The 22439-nt window shown below is 33.1% G+C and overlaps 2 protein-coding genes and 1 long non-coding RNA gene across 7 annotated transcripts; all 3 read right to left on the reverse strand.

Moving 5' to 3' along the window:
- Positions 1 to 575: 575 nt before the first annotated feature.
- Positions 576 to 5059, reverse strand: LOC102612050 (glycosyltransferase BC10-like). The gene is made up of 10 exons (XM_052434184.1): positions 4427 to 5059; positions 3312 to 3410; positions 3100 to 3200; positions 2926 to 2997; positions 2698 to 2788; positions 2108 to 2188; positions 1905 to 1970; positions 1613 to 1735; positions 1013 to 1051; positions 576 to 912 (listed from the first exon to the last, which is right to left on the reverse strand). Exons 1-10 carry the CDS (start codon positions 4817 to 4819, stop codon positions 784 to 786), a joined length of 1194 nt encoding a protein of 397 aa, XP_052290144.1. The 5' UTR covers positions 4820 to 5059; the 3' UTR covers positions 576 to 783.
- Positions 5060 to 6727: 1668 nt separating this feature from the next.
- Positions 6728 to 19515, reverse strand: LOC102623544 (glycosyltransferase BC10-like). Of its 4 annotated transcripts, none has more exons than XM_052433857.1 (11): positions 19049 to 19515; positions 18042 to 18550; positions 17188 to 17286; positions 15938 to 16038; positions 15765 to 15836; positions 15496 to 15586; positions 15276 to 15356; positions 14679 to 14738; positions 14471 to 14593; positions 14275 to 14313; positions 6728 to 6916 (listed from the first exon to the last, which is right to left on the reverse strand). In XM_052433857.1, exons 2-11 carry the CDS (start codon positions 18420 to 18422, stop codon positions 6743 to 6745), a joined length of 1221 nt encoding a protein of 406 aa, XP_052289817.1. In that variant the 5' UTR covers positions 18423 to 18550; positions 19049 to 19515; the 3' UTR covers positions 6728 to 6742. The 4 variants fall into 4 exon arrangements, with proteins under 4 accessions (XP_052289817.1, XP_052289816.1, XP_052289818.1 ...); XM_052433856.1 differs by lacking the exon at positions 19049 to 19515 and adding an exon at positions 18749 to 19042; XM_006474177.4 differs by lacking the exons at positions 6728 to 6916; positions 19049 to 19515 and adding exons at positions 13635 to 14181; positions 18749 to 19039.
- LOC102611762 (uncharacterized) lies at positions 6926 to 11805 on the reverse strand. Of its 2 annotated transcripts, none has more exons than XR_008051818.1 (5): positions 11674 to 11805; positions 11207 to 11307; positions 11054 to 11108; positions 10839 to 10929; positions 6926 to 10670 (listed from the first exon to the last, which is right to left on the reverse strand). It is a non-coding gene; the product is annotated as an uncharacterized LOC102611762 (long non-coding RNA). The 2 variants fall into 2 exon arrangements; XR_003065010.2 differs by having other exon boundaries at positions 11207 to 11437.
- Positions 19516 to 22439: the final 2924 nt, after the last annotated feature.

The raw sequence follows: 22439 nt of genomic DNA on the forward strand, positions 1-22439 counted from the left end.
TAAGCAACTATAATATAATTTTACAATTTCCTATGATCATATTATTGATATTGTGGATTAACCAGACAGTAGCTAAGAATTTAATCGTGGATGATCAATTCAGATTTAAAAATTTTTAACAAAAATATTGGTATAATTGTATAAATATCTTAAACTTTACATTACTTTTTATTAGTAAACACATTTATATTAATTGTCTTTAAACTTAAAGTTCTTTCTGTCGCGGTCTTCTAATTTAATAATAAGAAATAAGGGTTTTTTTTTTTTTATGGATAAGTTTTTCGTTTTATTCAAAACTTTCAAGAAAGAAAAGTCTTAAATAGATTATTATATTTTGAAAACATTTGAATGATCGATTCATTACTGCTTTTTCAAGTAAGCATTAAATCATTCAACTGTTACTCGATAAAGTTAATCTAACAATATTGTTTTTTTAGTGGAGAAATAATTGAAGAACTTTCTGTGAATTAAACATGAAAGTTTCGATAAAATTTGCAAGCTGAAAAGAACACCCACCATTTATCGAGATATGATCAAAAAGAATGTTGCACTACCTTTGTAGAGGAGATAAATCATAGCTATGAATTGAACTTGATATATTTGGAATTCTACATGATTTGAAGGGGCATTTACATCTTTTTCAACGTTTAAAAGGGACCCCTTATGGGCTAAATTCACCAATGGCGCCACGAATCGCCCATTAAATCATTACACACGAATGGCGGGTGAAGGAATTGAAATGAAACCAATCCAATAATTTAAATTCAAAAAAAAACTCATGACTCAAATTGTTGAGAAATTGGAGAAAATGTTTAACAAGTTTTCAAGAGTGTCCGGGTGAAATTTTCTCGCAAATAAATAACACGGTCGTCTGATTCCATTCCGCAGGCAAGGTTGAATTAGCCTTTTCTTCTGTAACAGATAATAAAACCCAAGGAAAAGTTCAGAAAAACTATGAGGATGATCACACTTTTTAAACATGAACAGCAAATTCTTACTAATTACTCTTTACCTGATTATCACTTGTTACGTGCTCACTTATATCAACAGACTACACAAAGATAAACATAGAATGATTAGATTAATGGTGAAGATAAACAAGGGTAAGTAGATTTCTCTATAGTCCTTAGAGTTATACATTAATTCTTAATTAATTAGTCTTTGTATATCAAAAATTGATCCAAAACATCTTTATTGTTACTTATGTTAATTACTTCTGATTAACAAGCGGTAAATATCGTTACATCACTTATGAAATTAATCAAAATATAAACATAAGAGGTACATTAAGCAACATGAATGTTTTTAAGTAATTTTTTTTAATCGTATGAGAATCAATCTACTAAAAATTAATGTCTAACCACTTTTAAAAAAAAATATGGGCTAATTTTGGATTATACCGTGAATTGATTGACACCTCCTTATTTTTTTAAAACCTTAATTTATCCTTATTTTTGTTAAGAAGGTAAGAAAAAAAAAATGACCCCATTTTTTTTCTTAATTTTTGAACAAAAATAAGGTTAACTTACAACTTTTAAAAGTAAGAGAGTGATTCAAATAGTCAATTCATGAGAGGAATAATCTAAAATTTACCCGAAAAAATATTACATACCGTAATATTCTTTATAAGTTCAGAGGTAACATCAGAAGCCTTGTACATTTTTGGATGAAACTTTTTCTCAGACCAATCGACATGAGTTAGGGACCAATTAGAAATTCCGCCAGGATCAATAATCTGGGAGTGAAAAAAAAAAAAAAAAAATATATATATATATATATATATATATATATATATATATATATATATATATATATATATATATATATATATATATATATATATGTAGAAGTAACTAGAAGATGATAAAATAAGAAGGTCAAATTTGATAAATATATATTCTCACATTGAAAAGTGTTGGCAAGTAATGTTCATCTGCAACGCAATAACTGCGATTGCGCTCAGGGTTTAGCTGCATTATCTTTATAAGAGAAAGAAGAAAAAGAAACAAAAAACATACACATCAAATTAAATGTAATTGTTGCTATCAAACTTGAGAAGGTTTTGAAAATTAATTATCAGAAATTGATTTAAAAAGCAGAAATATACCAAGCAAACATCTCGGAATTTTGGGTAGTAAAGATTGTCGGCCAATGTTATCACTGCATGTTGTCGCTTCATTGCGAACCACTGCCACCAAATTAAGGAAATGGGGAAACGAAACCCGTTAAAAACATGCTCAATATATTGATAAATACATAAACAGAGTAAGACTAATCTAAGCTAAATAGATCCTTCATCGGGAGAGCCCAACGGTAATAACTCATACCCTCAACATTGAGTGCAAGATTTCAAGCTCTCAAAGGGTAGTCTTTTTTTGCATAGGGGTAAATATTTCTCCAGTAATTATGGAAGTATATTTTTGAGCTATTACTCGATAGATATTTCATTTAGAAATCGATATGTAATGGCCATTACCTGTGATGCATTTAGATCAAAAGAGATTCTTAACTCTACAAATGTATATATTCAGACTTAATGCACTACAAATTCAAGCTGCTTTCTAATGGTCATGTATTTAAAGATGTAATAACTAAAAAAAAAAGGTCAAATATATCCCGTCTACAAATAAATAATAATATATACATAATTAAATAAACTTAGATCAAATGGTATTCTTAACTCTACATATGCATTACCTGTGATCCCTTTCTAAAATTTTTCTTTTCAATTTCGGGTAACATGCCTGTTGAATACCTACCGTTTCCGGCGAAACCTGGATCGTAAAAGCTTTAGAAAAAGAAAGGAAAACAAGTGATTAGCAGAAACAATTAAAAGTAATCAGTAATTGGTATAAGTTTATAATTTCAAATTCAGGAACCACCAATCTTATAGTACTTTATATACTAATTTGACGTTAGACTTACCAGTCCATGAAACTTAGATGTGAATATATCAAGTAGTTGTAGATATAGTCAAAGTTATACAATGGTACACAACTGCAATACCCGAAAATGATTTAGAAATTGATACATAATGGCATTATTTAAATAGAGAAACAGATCATTGAAGTAATATGTTAAGTTTTTAATTTTAATTGCCTTTCTGAAAGTAACACAAAACGTTGGTTTTCAGGATCTTTAAGAGCATTTGCTAGTAATCGTCTTTCGGCATCAACCATTGAAATTTTCCCCCACCTCACCTGCAAATAGAGAAATTTTGAAATGCATCGCATGATTTTTATTAGATGATCTCATTGGAACTATCATATGATATTGAATTCACAGATACAAGAAAAAGTTAATCACTGAACCTCGGCACTGCGTATATCGCGATTAACAAAATGAGGGCTTATGCATATAAGTTTTCCCTTAGATACATGGACGTACACAGAGAACTTTCCCTCGTGTCCCTGCTTGCAAGGAAAAAAAAAATCAAAATAAAAGATTTTGTTACAAGCATCATGAAAATGTGGGGGGATTGACACTTCCCCAGTTTTTTGGGTTTACAGTTATCCCTCATCAACTTCGTAATATTTTTGTTACAATATTAAGCGTTTATTTTAAAAAAGGCAGGCGTGGTCAAAGCACAAATTATTTTCTAGCCCCCCTACTTGCCAAGATTCAGAGTTAGGTTGTCCCTTTCTTGACTTGAAAGCTATTCGGTTAAACTCTTGAGAGAAAACAAAAGGAGGTAATTCAATTGGAGATGAACAATATCAACAATGTTGTAAGAAGATGCATATGTCATTATTCATAATTTTTCAGTCAAAAAATAAATAAATTGCAATGGTTGTTTTATCATTGATATAGTTTTTTTTTTTTTAAATAAAAGTTTTGACATCAAGGGAATAAAGAGATATTATGAAAAATATAGAGAGACAAGTAATAAAAATTATGAAATATAAAAGTACCATGAATAAGAAAGTCAATCATCACCTAATCAATCAAGGATAGCTGTGCATTTCATTTGAGATACAAACTGTATTATGAAATAGAAGACTCTTGGAGGAGATGTCTTCTTAGCGACTGAATCAGCTCCTAGTGATGAAGAAGAAGAAGAAGGAGCTGTGAGGAAGGAAATGATTGCACTAGTCCCACACCAATAGGCAGACACAGGGAGTAGAATATGCTCTTTGAAGGTTGTTAATCAATAGGAGAAGATAGGTACGCACAGAAGTCGCTGCAATTGCTATTTTATTCCCATTCAGAGTCAGTTGGATCAGAACCAGCAACGGATCCTACTATTAGTTTATGGTCTCCGCCTTTCGGAATAGTTTATTATAATTAAACTCCACTCCCTAATAAAATTGATATCTAAACTTAAAGAGTAAAGTGTACATCTTAAATTCTTTGATAAATAATTTATTAATGAAACAGAAATTAAATAAAAACAAGAAAGAGATTAATAAAATCTAAATTTGCGTACGTTGAAAAATTTATCCCAGAGCAATTCGAAAGGCAAGGAACCTCGAGTCATAAACATGAAGGCAACTTTCGGATTCTTGGATCGAACAGGATCTAAAATCTCCTTCATCACAACTCGGGATGCAATTTCTTCATATTCTCTCAGAATTTCAGAAGCAGCTGGTTCAGAAAAAGCGCTTCTGCAACCACTGGAAGTATTAAATACGTTGCAGCCAGAATTGTATTTTTGAATATTAGAAAAAACTAGAAACAAGCAGGCCAAAGAAAGTAAAGTAACAATCCATGTTGGCCTAGAGATATGGCGAGGCCGAGGATGAATTTGCAAGACCATTTTTCCTTTTTTCAGATGCTGATGAAGCACTTTATGCAAAACCACTTCCAGGTAAACCTCCATATACAGGCATACATACTATATATATAATGGGAAAAGTTTGGACTGGTTTATGTGAATTCATCATTTAAAATTGGTAAGAATATCGAAATTAATGAGAGAATCTTGATATGATATGAACAACTCATGAGAGAATCTAATAGTGATATGAAAGATAAGTTATTTAAATTTACCAACTTAAGGTTCTACAAATGATTATGTAATATTTTTCTATTTCCATTTTTCTTCCCTCTAGAGCTCAGCTGGAACTACAGTGTAGAGACAATCCTTGAGTCTTTGTAGTTTGAATTAATTACCCATTGAGTCCATAAACTTTTAAAATTTATTCAAAAAGTCTTTATCATATATCCATCAATGGTCGGATTTCATTGACGACTTTCGTTGATTTTCTGATTGTGTACCTGTGTCCAATGTATGATGTTCTATAATTACAACTCTTCCCCTTTGTTTTATTTTCCTATTACACTTATTATTCTTTCATTTTATAAACCTCAAAAAAAAAATCCTATTTTATCTTCATCCTCTACTTTATTTTTTCTGAATCTCTCCCAGTTTTTCATTTAGGAAAAATATCAAAACACATTAAAACTGTTTGAAAAAGGAAAGAAATGCACGTACAACAAAATTAACCAAATATGATCGCGAGGTTTATATCAGTTATCAATATTACAAAGGAAATGAAAAGGGAAGATTCTACCCCGATATTTTGTGACAAGAAGAGTAAACAACCTTGTTCGGAAATTTCATTCGTTTAAGGCTTTACAAAAATTCATCATAAATTAAAAATACAACATTGATAGCCCAATTGGAGAAGAGAGAGAAATAAATGGACAACAAATTACCCCGCCCCAAAGGAAAGCAAAAAGCAACAGTGTATTGCTTAGCCTTCAGTCTTGTGACTCAACCTTATACATATTGTTGCCTCTTCCACCTATGAAATTTTGCTTAGGGAACTTTCGTAGCTTCGATAATGTACGAGCAATTTACAACTTTGCAAGTTATATGCGGTCGATCCGACCAAAGAATAAAAAGAAAAGACCAAAAAATATTTCACTTAAGTATTGTATTTGTATTGTAAGTGAATCTAGTGATACATGCGGAGCACAGTGGTGCTGTATGACTTGTAGCAGTTGAATACTGAATAGCTCTCTGAGCTGATGTGGCACAGTTAGTTTAGTTAGTTTAGCTTATATGAAGCTCAAGGCAGCTTATATGAAGCTCAAGGCACCTGTGTGTGTCTGATGTAGGAAGCATATAGGGTAAAATAAATTAAGAATTCTAGATTTTGGGTCTATTTAGTATTTAATATTTTATTAAGATTTATCTTGTTTTATTAAACTTATTTAAATCACATTTGTAATTTTAGTCTAGTTAAAATTTTAGATAATTCCTCTTATTTGAGAAGAATTAGGACTAAGTTAATCATGGTTGTTATCCTAATTTATTGCAACACCTTTAAAATTTTCATCAATAATATTATAGATTATTGTCTTTTGGAATTTATTTTGTCGTTAATTTGATGTTTCTCTCTTTAGAAGGGGGAAAAAAGACAGCAACAATGATTTCAAGAGAAAGTTATGCTCAATTTGAAGATCAAATTACAAGGGGGATAAAGCGACTCTAACAAACACAAAACCATTCATTAGAAATATGACATGAATCAATAAAAGCCTTAGAGTCAATGCAAGCCTAAATTAAGACAATGGAAAGAAACATTACTTGGCATAAAATAAGATAAACCCTAATAAAATATTATATATTAAATTGACTCTAAATCTATAATTCTTAGTTTATTCTATCCTACATGCCTCCTACATTAATGTATAACAAATTATTGTGAAGCATTTAGCTTCTATAAATATGTAACCAGAATTCATTCTATTAGTTAATTAGAATTTTCTACGAGTTTCTATTCTATATTTTCTCTTAGTTTTCCCGTGCTTTCTTGCTTGACAAACACTGTTGCTCAAGATTCAAACATGTATAATTGGAGAAAATGTTCAACAAGTTATCACGTGCGTCAGGATAGAATTTCCCGGCGAATAAGTAACATGGCCGTCTGAGACCGTTCCACTGGCAGGGCCGCATCAGCACTGTCCTCTGTATTATCCAAAGGAAACGAAAATATCTTCAGATTTTGTCTAACTATATGACATTTATCAACGATGAGAAATGTCTCACGAAAGTGTCTAAGGGACTGCAAGTAAATATAACATCATCAGATTGAGTGCAGTTGTCCATCTCATCACAAAGCGAACAACACACCATGATATTCTTTAGAAGATCGTAAGAGACATCTGAACCACTGTATGATTTTGGATGCCACTTCCCTTCAGACCAATCAACATGAATAACTGACCAGTACGCAATACAACCAAGGTCAACCATCTGAAGACACCAATAAGAGCAAAACATATTAGAAGATTAAACAAATTGAATGCAGAAACCAAAATTGGCTATTATTTTAATATTTTTTTCTTGTTTTCTTTGGGCGGCACATATTTTTCTTCCTCTTTCTTCTTTGTCAAAGTTTCTCTTTTTTTTTTTTTTCTTTCCTTGGGCGGCATCTACTTGGACTTTAATTTGGGTGGATTTTTCATGGTTTGGCACCGCCCAAGACTTTGATATTCTCCCCATAGTTTGGCACCGCCCAAGACTTTGACATTCTCCCACTTGGAAATTAGATTGAAAATCAATCAATCTCCACACTATTCTTTCTGCTTCGCTATAATCATGTTGCCTACGTTTCTGCTAGGCCACAAAAGGATCTACTCCAGATACTTGTCAGCATTTATCGGCTTGGTCAAAATATCTGCTAGGTTCTCCTTCGTATGGATTTTCTGTAAATCCATATTTCCATCTTCCACTACTTCTCGAACGAAGTGATACTGGACTCCTATGTGCTTTGTCCTAGAATGAAAGGCTGGATTCCTTGCAATATGCAAGGCACTCTGACTGTCACAAAACACAGGAATTTTCTATTGTTTGTGCCCGAGCTCCTCCAATAACCTTTGTATCCAAATAGCTTCCTTGCAAGCTTGTGTAGCTGCCATGTACTCTACTTCTGTTGCAGATAAGGCCACAACGGTCTGCAGTTTCAAAACACAGCTTACAGCTGCTCCCGCAAGTGTAAACACATAGACAGTAGTGGATTTCCTTTTATCAAGATCTCCTGCAAAATCTGAATCTACATAGCCCTTGACAATAAACTCTAATCCTCTATAACATAATGCAACATCTGAGGTTCCTCTGATGTATCTTAAAATCCTCTTCACATCTATCCAATGCTCTCCACCATGATTCACTATGTATCGACTAACTGCTCCCACTGCTTGTCTAATGTCTGGTCTATTACATATCATAACGAACATCAAACTTCCCACTGCTGATGCATATGGTACTCGAGACATCTCATTCCTTTCTGTTTCATTGCTAGGACACATACTTGAGGATAATTTGAAATTAACAGGAATTGGGATAGAGATTGACTTACAATCTTGCATGTTGAAGCACCGCAAGATTTTCTTCAAGTAATTCTTCTGTGAAAGATAAATCTTTATGTTATTTCTATCTCGGTGAATTTGCATCCCTAGAATCTTGTTTGCTGATCCCAAGTCCTTCATTTCAAACTCCCTAACCAATTGTGCCTTCAATTCTTAGATTCGATCTTTGTTGGGACCTGCTACCAACATGTCATCCACATACAACAGCAAAATAATGAAATCATTATCTTCAAACCTTTTGTAATATGCACAATGGTCTGAACTGAGTCTGTTGTATCCAAGGCTCATGATGAAGGAATCAAATCTCTTATACCAACACCTCGGCGTCTGTTTGAGACCGTATAGAGATTTGTTCAACCTGCAAACCAAGTTTTCCTTTAATGTTTCTGCAAAACCTTCTGGTTGGAGCATATATATTTCTTATTCAAGTTCTCCATGAAGAAATGCAGTTTTCACATCTAACTGCTCAAGATATAAGTCAAATGTAGCACACATCGGCAACACTACTCTGACTGTTGTGAGTCGAACCACCAGAGAAAATATCCATTAAAGTCAATACCTTCTTTCTGAGCATATCCTTTCACCACCAGTCTTGCACGATACCGCTCCATTTGGTCATTGCCATCACGTTTGATCTTATAGACCCATTTGTTACCAATGACTTTTCTTTCGTGTGGTAGTGGTATAAGTTCCAATGTCTTGTTCTTGTGTAGAGCTTCAATTTCTTCCTGCATTGTTGTCATCCACAAAGCAACATCTGAGCTGTTTAAAGCTTCATGGAAAGTTAAAGGCTCTCCATCCTCTGTTAGAAGACAGTATGCAACGTTAATCTCTGTGACATACTCCGAGTGCCACGTTGGCGGTCGTCTCTCACGAGTTGACCGACGAACTTCTGGAGCCTCAGACTCGACTGGTTCTTGTTCTTCGTGTTCTGGTGCTGCTTCAAAAGAATCTGAATCTTCTGAATTATTTTCCACATATACCGGCACAATCTCTTACTTTTCTTTTACAGTGCTATTATCTTCATCTTTCCTTTATAGTTGATCTTCTACAAAAATAACATCTCTGCTGATGACGATCTTGTGGGCAGTGGGGTCCCACAGACGATACCTCTTTATTTCATCAGCATATCCCAAAAAGATACATCTTCTAGATTTTGGATCCAGCTTTGTTCTTTCTTGGGCATTGTACATCACGTACACAAGACATCCAAATGCATGTAGGTATGAGTAATCAACTGGCTTTCCAGTCCACATTTCTGTTAAATTTCTCAATTTCATACTTTGCCGCCATTTTATTGATAAATACCGCACACAAGCTAGTGTACCACCTTGAATAGTTGTGAGTATGTGTGAGAATGCACACCAGGAAAGTTCATAGGAAAGACTGGAGGGGTCACAATGGTCCCACTTAAAACCCAGACTCCTGAAGCTCTTATCGCCTTTGTGACAGAACTTTCCTAAACATGTACAAAACCACACAGTTGTTTTACTCACACCACTATTCCTTGCTTTGCACTATAAAATTCTTGGATCGCTCCCACTGTTTCTCATGAACAGTACCGTATACGTGAATAGTACCGTATACGTGAATAGTACCGTATACGTGAATAGAACCGTATACGTGAACAGTGCCCGACTCTAAAAAATACAACCAATAGCTCTGATACTGCTGTTAGAAAATTGATGAGTGAAATAGACACGCAGCTAAAATGAAATTGTAAGAAAATAAAGAACAAGCACAAAAAATGGACACCAGAAATTACGTGGTTCGGCTTTTAGCCTACGTCCACGAGCGAAGATAGAAGAAAAATATTATACTAGTGAAAATGAGTTACAAGTACTGTAGTATTTTAGCTCACTACCCAAAACCCCAATACACCCAAACTCTCAAATCACTAAACACAAGAGTTTTTTTTTTTTTTAAGCTCTACAAAACTCTCTGGTTTTTTTTTTCTCTCTCACAAATTGAATGCAGAAACCAAAATGGTGGGCTTCCTTTATATAGCCAAAATTGTCTATTATTTTAATATTTTTTTCTTGTTTTCTTTGGGCGGCACCTATTTTTCTTCCTCTTTTTTCTTTGTCAAAGTTTCCCTTTTTTTTCTTTCCTTGGGCGGCATCTACTTGGACTTTAATTTGGGTGGATTTTTCATGATTTGGCACCGCCCAAGACTTTGACATTCTCCCCATGGTTTGGCACCGCCCAAGAGTTTGACAATATATCCATACGCTAAGAATTTAAGCTATGAGATACTCCACATTTAAATTTGAATTACCTTGCAGTAATGTCAAAATTTTAAGTAGTAATGACTGTCACCAAAGCGTGCTGTGTCGCTTCCTAGTGAACCACTGCAAAAATAAGTAAATAAGTAAATAAATAAATAAATCCACACATCAAACTTCCACAATATAAGAGCAGAAAGATTCGTATTTATGATGCTCTTAGTTGATATAAATATAAATAAATCAAGAACCTTTCTGTCACTACTATTTGAGCAATTTATGTTGAGAACATACCTGTACACCCTTTCTCAAGTCCTTTAGCTCTGCTTCCGGCAACATGCTTTCAGAGTACCTGCCGTTTCCATGCAGACCAGGATACTTGTAACTGGAAAGAAAAAGAAGTGTGCATCCGTGAGGGGAAAATGGGGGATCCAAACAAGGCCAACATTTGGTTGGATGGTTCACCAGATCATGAATGTTAGAACACAATACCAATCAACAAAGCTCACATTTGAATACATCAGATAATTGTAGACATAGTCAAAAATATGCAACGGTACACAACTGCAATGCCAGGAAGGGTGATTCAGAAAATTGATACTAGTAAAGGTCCAGTTCAAGAAATAGAGACAGAGCTCAAAGTAACTTGATAATCTGGTTACCTATCAGAAAGTAAAACAAAGTGCTGGTTATCAGGATCTTTTAAAGCATTTGCCAATAACCGTCTCTCTGCATTCACCATTGAAATTCTTCCCCAAATAACCTGCAAATTAATCGACGGAGCAATCTGATTTATCTGCCCAAATAATTACTCCTAGCTGATGGAAAGTCGTATAGACTAAATTATAGTCTCCAATTAACGTTCATCGATATCACCAGCCAATAATGAATTGCTGCAAATAAAAAATGGGCAACTAATGTCCTATTAGGGCATCAACAAAGCACGAGCAAGAGGTGGAATATGTTCAGCATAGGATATTCGAAAATTGCAATTTCTTACAGACTTGCAGAAGATCGTAGTTCGTGGCAAAACTAAACAAGAAGATGAAAAAAAAAATAGGTGGCATACACTCGCACAAACAAATGCAACTTGAGATGATTTCTAGATCTAGAAATTGAATTTACAAACCTGGTCACTGCAAATATCCCGATCAATGAAGTAACGGCTAAGATGCACTGGTTTATCCCTTAATGCATGTACATACACTGAAAATCTGCCTTCATGACCCCGCCACAAATGGCAAAAGGTTCCATTTACAGGTATGACCTGAGTCAATCAACAATAAAACAGGCTTTATAGCAATGATATCATCGAGCTATGAGAAAAACAAAATGCTATGTCAACTTGTTGCCACCTAATGAAAATAGAAAAGAACAAAAGATTATATTAATTACTCCACTGAATTTCCAGAGGCAAAAAATAATTCCCCATCTCCTCTTATTAACTTTTTGTAAAACTTATTAATGAAACATAAATTAAATAAACAGGAAAAGAAAATAAAAAATATATATAAATTACGTACATTGAAAATTTATCCCATAGCAATTCGAAAGGCAGGGAACCTTGAGTCAAAAACATGGAAGCAATTTTTGGATTCTTGGATTGAACAGGATTCGATGTCTCCTTTATTACAAGTCGATAAGCCATTTGTTTATTTTCTCTCATAATTACAGGAGCAGCTGCTTCAGAAAAAGCGCTTCTGCAACCACTGGAAGTAAAAAATATGTAGCATCCAGAATTGTATTTTTGAGTATGAAAAAAACTAGAAACAAGCAGGCCCAAGAAAGTGAAGCAATAATCCTTGTTGGCCAAGAGATATGGCGAGGTCGAGTAATAAATTGCACGGCATGCTTTCTTTAGAAGCCGACGAAGTACTTTTTGCAAAAGTACTTCCGGGTGCACTCTATTTACGTATATGTATCTATCTATCTATCATCATCTGAAATTGGTAGGAATATTGAAATTCATCAATAAATCTGGTACTCGTGGGACAAACTCAGGAGAGAATCTGATAGTTATAGGAACAACAAAGATTTAAATTAACCAACAAAGGTTTCCTTTAATTGTCTACCGATTGAGGTAGTTGCCCAATCAGTTAATAGATGTATTTCTAAAAATTATGTTGAGTTTTGTCCCACGTTGATTAGTAATACAGGGATACTTGGGTTTATAAGAAAAATAGGTCATTCCACCAAATTGACTAGTCTTTTAGGTTGAATACTTGAAAATTATAGGCCAAGTCCCCCCAACAATTTGATATTAGAGCTAGACCCTACTAGTTAGAATATGGTGGTTAAACAATTTAGGTGTGTCAGACAAAAAGATCGAGGTCCGGCGGTGGTTTCGTCCGAGGGAGAATTGTTGATACTTAGTTTATAAGGAGAATATAGCACTTCACCTAATAAGCTTGTCTTTTAAATTTATTATTTAGAAATTCTAAGTCAAACCAACCCAACAAATTACTTTAAAAGTTCATATTGTATGTTTATTTTCCTTTAATTATTATTTATTTTGCACGTGTTACATGTAAAATTCATTTTAATTTAAGTTATATTAAATAAAAAAAAACAATAATTTAAAACTCTTTTTTTTTATTAAAGTAATTATGAAGTTTTTGTTAAGCTTAGATTGGCACGAGGCGGAGCTGTGTCTGGCCCCAGGGCCCATGACCGCCCAAGTCCAATATATACCAAGAATAATTAATTATAGTTTAGCCTCTTAAGAGAAAATATTTATGCTTTGACCTCTATTATTTTATTATTTTTATTATAACCCCTTTTTGATGAATTTTGATGTGATTATACCTCTATAACGTTTTATAATTAAAATAGGTAACTCATGCCCTCAAATTCGTTTTTCGCATTTCTTTATAACTTCAAAAGAGAAAAAAGCTTGCTATTTTATATCTTTCTTTATACTTATTTCTCTGTATTTTTCTGTATCTCTTTCAATTTTTCATTTACGGAAAGATCCAAACAGATCAACTATTATTAGGAGAGAAGGAAAGAAATGTAAGTACCACCAATTCACCAAATATTATCACGAGCAGTTAGAGAAGATTCAAGCGTTATTCTTTCTGACAAGGGGAGTAAAACTTTTACCTTGTTTGAAAATTTCATATTTTTAAGTTTTTACAAAAATTCAACATAAATTACAGAAACTAAAAACAAGTCCTCCAAAAATTTTCTGTCCCACAGATACAACATTAATAGCCCAAAGGGAGGTAGAAAAATAATGGACAACAAATTACCCAGCCCCAGAGGGAAGCAAAACACTATACTGCTTAGCCTCCAATCTCGTGACTCAAGTCAATCTAATTCCTCTCCATATGTTGTTGCCTCTTGCACCTATGAAATTTTGCTAAGGGAACAGTTTCTAGCCTCAATAATGTGGCTGCAATTTTTACAACTTTGCAATCTATATGCGGAAACCAAGATGGAGAGAAGAAGGCGGTCGAAAGCAGCTGTCGATCCGACCAAAGAATATAAAAAGTCAAAAATATTTCACTCAAAGTGTTGTATAATTGGAGAAAAGGTTCAACAAGTTATCAAGTGTGTCCGGGCGGAATTTCCTAGCGAATAAGTAACATGGCCGTCTGATACCATTCCATAGGCAGGGCCGCATCAGCACTGTCCTCTGAATTATCCAAAGGAAACAAAAATATCTTCAGATGTTACCTAACTATATATATAGCATCAAGGATTAGAAATATCTCGAGAAAGTGTTTACCTGCTCATCACTTGTTACATGCTCACTTAGATAAACCGACTGCACAAGTAAATATAACATCATCAAAATTGCATAATTGAATTCCAATATACTAAAAAAAAAAAGCTACTTAACAAGAATGCAATGATTGATGTGCAGTTGTCCAGCATTATGCAGCAAAATATAGTCTCAATTGATGTATCAAGCATAAATATACCGTAATATTCTTCAGAAGATCATAAGAGACATCTGAACGCTTGTATGATTTTGGATGCCACTTCCGTTCAGACCAATCAACATGTGTAACTGACCGGTTGGCAATACCACCAGGATCAATCATCTGAAAGCACCAATCAGAAGAACTCATTAGGAGAATATAAAAAATATCAAAAAGTTGAGGTCATAATTTTCAAAAAGATTCTTACATGGAAAAAGGTTGGTAGGTAGTGTTCATCAGCAATGCAATTTTTCCCATCCACACCATGCTGCCATTATCAAAAGGTCCATGTCAATTAAGTGGAGATCTGAAACCCATTAGAGAATTCTCTATTTCTATGATCTAACTGACATATGAAATTGTATGTACTTTGCATGCCAGCTTTTCAAAGTATATGCAATATGACACGAAAGTTTTTCAATGAAGATCAAAATGTCGTGGACAACATGCTAGATATCAAGCAAAACCAAATTATAGCCAGGTCAACCAATTTAGAGACCAACATAAAATAAGTCCATGCGTCCCTCAATGATGCTACAACATTCCCGATTAGCCATATGCTAAGAATTTAAGCTTGCAAAAGAATATCTCTGAACAGAGGAAAGAAAGATGAGATATTCCACTGTATTCCTATAATGATGTTAGAAGTTTAAACAAGCCATAACATGAAGCCATACATCGTAAAGTATCAATAATGATAACAACTTGAAAAATTTAAGTTAAACTTAAAACAAAATATAAAAACTTTAAACAGCAAAAAAGGACAGATAATAACATAAAGTAACCAAATTTAAGCTCGAATTACCTTGCAGTAATCTCGGAATTTCGAGTAGTAAAGACTGTCAGCCATAACTATCAGAGCATGCTGGCGCTTCATAGTGAACCACTGCAAAAAAAATCACGCATTGAACTCACCACAATACGGGAGCAGAAAGATTCACATTAACGATGCTGTGTGCTGATATATATAAACCAATAGCCCTTCTATCACTTCTATTTGAGTAATTTTTATCTTGAAAATATACCTGTGCACCCTTTCTAAAGTCCTTTAGCTCAACTTCTGGCAACATGTGTTCAGAATACCTGCCGTTTCCATGTGGACCAGGATCCTCAAAACTGGAAAGAAAAAGTGGGCATCTGTAAGGGAAAACAGGTAATAAACAAGGCCAACATTTGGTTGGATCGTTCACCATCCAGGCAGACAAAATTTAGAATCAATTGGTAAAATAAAATAAAATGCACACACAAGAAAAGTAAATAAAGACTTGAATTATGCCATGTTAGATCACGCTACCAGTCAATGAAGCTCATATTGGAATACATCAGATAGTTGTAGACATAGTCAAAATCATGCAATGGTACGCAACTGCAATGCCAGGAAGGAAGGTTGATTCATAAACTGATATTAGTAAAGGTCCAGTTCAAGAAATAGAGACAGAGCTCCAAGAAACTTGATAATCTGGTCACCTATCAGAAAGTAAAACAAAGTGCTGATTATCAGGATCTTTTAAAGCATTTGCTAATAACCGTCTCTCTGCATCCACCATCGAAATTCTTCCCCAAACAACCTGCATATATAATCAATGAAGCAGTCTGATTTAGCAGCTCAGGATATGTCTTGTACCAGTGGAAACAACAAAGAGCCAGAAAAGAACAGATTATTACTGAACACAAATTTAGTGCACACAACTGGTAACACATGGAAAGGCAGTGATATTTCATTAATATATATGACATCAACTGCCTTAACATTTGAGTTGGTATGTGTAAGAAAAAATATATGTTTGTATTAAAAACAAATGACATGATGACTAATCTAAACTTGAGATCGCTAATGTGATTCTTCTCATGTTGAGGGTATTCTTATAACGCTTTCACTTGTGCATGGACATTAACCTCTGCACATCATCTCTATGAATGACTGACAAAAGATAAGTAAATTGGTAATGTGTTACAGAAATTGTACAAGCTTAAATTATAAAAGCTGTGAACTGAAAGGATGGTCATTTGCCCTCAAATGAGTCATAACTAATAAACATTCTTTAAACATTTTCTCTTCAGGTGACATTATTATTGAACCCATGAAAGAACATGTACCAACACAGCATGCAATTGAGAAAAGGGAAAGAAGAATAAATAAAAAAATCCACCAATTATTGTTTCAAACCTAATAAACTGAGCTTTTATCTTTCTATGAAGAATGTCACCTAGAATCTAACGTCAGACAGCCAAGAGCTCTTGCATGGGATGAGAAGAGAACAGTTGTGGCCAATTTGGAAAATTATGTTCATATGTCGTCTAACATATAAAAGTACCACAACATAAGATGGAAAGTGAGCTACAATAAATTATAATCTCCAAAATTCAGCAATATCACCAGCAAATGATGAATTGCTGCAAATCGAAAATGAGAAACTGATGACCTATTAGGGCATCAACGAAGAACAAGCAAGAGGTGGAATATGTTCAACATAGAATATTTAGGAATTGCAATTTCTTACAGATTTCAGAGGCTCATAGTTCATGGAAAAACTAATTCAAAAACAAACATTCAAAAAGATACAAATGAGGTAAAAGGTTTTCCCTACAGGAAGAACAGCTGGAGTGTAGAAAGATATAAGCAGAAAATCATTGGAAGAAAAACAAACAAGGAGGAGAAAAAGACACCACAGAAGCAAATGAAAATTAAGATTTTTCTAGAAACTGAGTTTACAAACCTGCTCACTGCGAATTTCCCGATTAATAAAGTAACGGCTAAAATGCACTGGTTTATCTCTTGATGCATGCACATACACTGAGAATCTGCCTTCATGACCCTGCAAGAAATGGGAAAAGGTTACATGGAAGTATGAGTTAAGTCAAACAACAAAAAAAAACAGGCTTTATAGCACTGATATCACTGGCCTAAGAGAAAAACAAAATGCTATATCAATGGACATTCCGTATCAAAAATCTATATTGTAAACAACAAAAATCAAAATGCTACGTAGTACTGAGATGGCTCCTACAGCTGTCAAATGCATATTTGAGTATTTCATCATTACTGAAATTCCATATCAAAAGTATCACAACTCGTTGCCACCTAATGAAAAATAAAAGGAACACCAGATTAAATTAATCAAACGAATTCACCGAGCAAAAAGCAATTTCCTGTCTCCGGAGCACCCAAGACTCTCTCAACAAATCGACTTGGCATAATCCATATAGGCAAACAGGCAAACGACATACATAATATCTTAAAGTTATAGCCCACATGGCATCCATCAAATATCACTTGTGGACACACTCACCAACCACCATTGTAATGTCCATTCTAAGAAGAGAGAGAACCCCAATCCAATCTAACCTTCAATACTTATGCTAGAAATAGCACTCTACAACAGCTTTGGCTCCTCTGTCCAACTAAATCTACTTATTTATTTGCTCTGTTCTAAACCTAACTTGTAGTGCTAAATTTTGGAAAACAGGGTATGATTCATGTATATGAACAATGGGATTAAAAAAAGAAGCACATAAATATCATTAGACCAAGACTAAGGACGAAAAGATTTAAAAAAAAAAAAGAACTTACATGAAAAAACTTATCCCACAACTTCTCAAAAGGCAACGGCCCAGGAGTCAGGAACAAAAAGGCAACTTTAGAATTCTTTGACCGAACAGCAGGCGTGTTCAAAATATCTCTAATAACAACACGAGACGCGATCTCGTTATCAGTGAGTTCCCTCACAGGAGATGGCGGAAGCCACTCAAATTTGCAACCTCTCGAAGAGAAAACATAACAGGCACCACGAGTGTGAGGCGGATACATATAAGCACAAACTAGAAACAAAACGACCATCGTAACCAGCACAATAATCCACATCGGTCTCTTCAAATGAGGCCGGTGACGAGAGCCGGGTAAAATTTGTAAATCTCCCACGTTGCCCACACGCCATGCTTTGACCGACTTCATTATAGCACCACCAAAGATTATAGACCTTGAAATCACAAACTTTTATCTCCACATGATGCGATGATTCTTTCTTTTACATTGAATAATCCTTCTTCAATTCACTGATATTCAATAATACTAGTAATAATCTGAAACGGGAAAGCATTAATTAATCAATTGACATGCCATATAAAACATAATTAATGCAATTAAATTAAACAAGTGGGGATCGATTATGGATCAGAACATGAACATTCAAATTCCAAAACAGATCTCCGCGCATAACCCCTCATTCAATTCCAAAAACAAAAACAAAAACAAAAACAAAAGCAAGAAAAAGAAATTACCTAACAGAATCTAGAAATTTAAACGTAAAGAGACGAAGTTCGATATGCAGGTTTCTTGATTTGCAACAACTACTGAAAGCTACAAAATTTATATGAAAACAAAAAATTTTGGAAAAAAGAAACGAAGCTTGCAATAAAAGTCAAAGTCTAGGTAAAAGAAAAAAAAGACCGATTCAAAATGCACAATCAAATTGCGTGTCTTAGTCAAAGTCTTTAATGTTGCGACATTTTCCTCTTAAGTTTCCCGCGAAAATCACCAGGAAAATTAAAAAAGAAAAAAGAAAAAAAGAAAAATTATACCTGAGAGAATGAGCTGAAAAAGGAGCTCTAAAAGAAAGATCTTTTCGTCAAACCAAAAAAAAAAAAAAAAAGGACTTTAATAAATTGGAAGATCTTAAATCTGAGAGAGCTTTTGTTTTCCAACTAGGATTGTTTTCAAGATCTAGGGCTCATATAGAAATAGAAAGACCAAGAAACCAAAGAGGGAAAGAGAGAGAAAGTTGAAATTTATTTTATGTTTTAATATTCCTGAAATTTGAAATAAATATTTTTTAAATTAACGTTTTGCTGATGATTTTGATGATTCCTTAGACGATTCGTTTTCGTGTTTGTTAGTGGAAGATTTGTTTCTCTCTCTTTATTCTATTGGTTAATCAAGAGAAAATAAATTAATTATTAAAACAAAAATAATTTTGTTTTCCAAGAGGGAAAGAGGAGCGAGGGAAGAAAGAAGAACGAAGGGAGTGGTTATGTTGGCCCTGTACAAAAACGGATGTAAGAACTACAAGTTGTTGCCGGCGACATTTATTTATTTTTATTTATTTATTTTATTTATTCAAGAATAATAATTTTAAAAAAATAAAATAAGAAAAAATAATAATCGTTGAAGTTTAGTTTTTATATATAAATTTGGCTGTGGATAATAAAAGGAAGAGCTAAGCGCATTCTAAGCGCGTTTTCTGTACCAATAGTTTTCTCAAAACTCGTGGAATGACACTAGTTTTCATTTATCCTATTGTTTATGCCAATTGGCCAATGGTGCATTTCAACTCACCTTTTATTTATTAATTTATTATTTTCGAGACAACATATATTTCTTAAACAGCTCTTCTTTATTGTTAATTCTATATGGGAACTAAATTAATGTAAATTGTTTGGTTATGATGTACAAGAGATTTTCTCTTTACAAAAAAAATATAATAATGATTTTATATATATAAATTATTAGTATAATAATTGTATCTTTACAAAATTTAAGATTTAAAATTTGTTTCATAAATTATGGGATGAATTAGTGATCTTGGTAGCATCATTTATCAAATGATTTCATAACAACAATGGATTTGTGATCACATTAGATAAGATAGAGACTTTATATCACATAAAAATATATCATTACTCTATTTATAATTATAAATATATTAGTATTTTATTTAAAGACCATCTTACTTTAGATTTATTATAATTTGAGTGATCCGCTATTTGTACTTCAAGGAATGGACCTTACGTATATTTAAAGGAAAAAGATGAAATTTTTGGTCATGAATCGAAATGTTGCATAAAATATCCCAACCTAATTTTCCGTCGTTGATAATGTCAATTAATTTAAAGCCTTTATTTTTGGGAAAAGGACATTCAACCCCTCAACGTTTAGGAAAAGGGACAAAAAATCCCTCAACGTTTCAAAAAATACTTATAACTCCCTTTCTGTTAACAAATACCGTTTGTTTTAACAGTAAATTTATTTTTAATTTTTAATTACTATTATACCCTTATAATAAATAAATTAATATATTAATCTGAGATATATCACAATTAATAATTTTTTAAAAGCTTAAAATTGAGATACAATTACATTTTTGCCCAAATGATTTGCTATAAATTATACCTTTCTAATGATCAAACCTTTCATATGTGATTATTACTAATAAAATGAAATTTGATTAAACCATTTTCTTTGAGGAATCAAAACCATTACACTAGATTGACTTGACGGCGACACTTATAGTGAGAGATAAAAAAATAATTGTATCTCAATTTTTAGTTTTAAAAAATTATTAATTGTGATATATCTCAAATTAATATATTAATTAATTTATTATAAGGGTATAATAGTAATTAAAAATTAAAAATAAATTTACTGTTAAAACAAACGGTGTTTGTTAACGAAAATGGGATTATAAGTCCTTTTTGAAATGTTGAAGGATTTTTTATTTCTTTTCCTAAACGTTGGGGGATTGAATGTCATTTTCCCTTTATTTTTTTATAGTTGGGTTTGGACAATAAATTAATGCTGTGTAGGCATGGTACGAAAGGCTAGCTTGGCCACTCCCATGACTTGTTCCTACACACACGGCAAGGCTAACAAGGAAACAACATTGACGGCTCTACTCAATTGTTTGGTCAATAAGGGAATTACAACGCATGTATTGTTTGTGTTTATTTTTCAATATTGCACGTAAGAATTTGTTGGATTAAAATTTATTATGCAAGCTCAAGTACAAATGTGCCAAAAACGACCGGCAACGACTAATATTGCAGGCTGAATTATTTGGAAGTTGACCATAAAAGAGCAAGTCTTTGCATCTTTTTAAAAAAAAAAAAAATATATGATGGATCAAAGTTATTTAGTGGTAATGATACTTTATTTTAGGGACCTTGTTATGTTACCGGATCTGTTAGTAACAAAAAAATTTTCGCCCCTACACCATCCACTGTTTACCAGTATCATTATCTTTTTTTTAATTTTTTATTCTTTTTATTTTACAGATGTAGGATTTTTGTCCACCAACAGATCTGTTAGTAATAGAATTTGTAATTTAGGCCCCCCCTTATTTTAGGATTAAGAATAAAGATCTAGTTAAATATCTTAGGAATTCAAAACAAGATAGTCCAATTGATTTGGATCTTGCAATAATCTTATAAGGGAAAGTTATTAAATTAGTGTTTGCATATGAAGTGTTGGTTGAGTTACGGTGTGCGAATATATATATATATATATAGAGAGAGAGAGAGAGAGAGACACAAAGCACATTACAAATGATGAGCAATGTACATTGGATATGTATATATAATAACATAACGAGAGCAGTAGTAAAAAAGAAAAAGAGAGAGAGAGAGAGAGATTTTTTTTAAATATTTACGCTCATTATTGAAAGTAAATTTTATAGATACTTATAATCTATTTATTTTTGTTAAAAACCCTTAGAATACATAATAAAGCCACTATTTTTATTGGATAGCATAATGATAATTAAATTTTGTCCTCACTTATGTGAATACATTTGAATCATAAAATTCTTATAACATTATAAGAAATCTTACTGATTAAACTGCAATTCAAACCGAAATCACATTAACACTTAAGAAGAGATTAATAGTTAAATTATGGTCAATATAACTAATAATGATGAGGTTAATTATTAACCATATTAAATTAGTTATCCATGTTAAATTTTAAATATTGGAATTTCATGCAAAGTGGATTTATATTTACAATTTCTTGAGGAAGATAAAATTTGTCTGAAAATGGAATACAACCATACAGAAGAATATTCGAGTTCATCCACTAACTGTCTAACTGTTAGTCTATCACGCGCGAAAACGCGCGTGATCTCAAGCTTTCGGGGTCGATACGACGTATACCTACGGTTTTAGCGTATCACATCTAGTTATTGACTCTTCTTCTCTT

This window comes from Citrus sinensis, chromosome 9 (genome assembly GCF_022201045.2).
Source record: "Citrus sinensis cultivar Valencia sweet orange chromosome 9, DVS_A1.0, whole genome shotgun sequence".
NCBI classification, from domain to species: domain Eukaryota; kingdom Viridiplantae; phylum Streptophyta; class Magnoliopsida; order Sapindales; family Rutaceae; genus Citrus; species Citrus sinensis.

Excerpts from the sequence above, each read along its gene's own strand:
- LOC102612050 (XM_052434184.1), bottom strand. The coding sequence starts at position 4,819 with ATGGAGGTTTACCTGGAAGTGGTTTTGCATAAAGTGCTTCATCAGCAT. Across the intron at positions 3,411-4,426 it reads TCTGGGATAAATTTTTCAAC|GGACACGAGGGAAAGTTCTC; the intron begins GTACGCAAATTT and ends CCTTGCAAGCAG. Across the intron at positions 2,189-2,697 it reads ATTTTAGAAAGGGATCACAG|TGGTTCGCAATGAAGCGACA; the intron begins GTAATGCATATG and ends ATTTGGTGGCAG.
- LOC102623544 (XM_052433857.1), bottom strand. The coding sequence starts at position 18,422 with ATGAAGTCGGTCAAAGCATGGCGTGTGGGCAACGTGGGAGATTTACAA. Across the intron at positions 15,587-15,764 it reads AATATGAGCTTCATTGACTG|TTTTGAGGATCCTGGTCCAC; the intron begins GTAGCGTGATCT and ends TTTTCTTTCCAG. Across the intron at positions 14,314-14,470 it reads ATCTTCTGAAGAATATTACG|TCGGTTTATCTAAGTGAGCA; the intron begins GTATATTTATGC and ends TTACTTGTGCAG.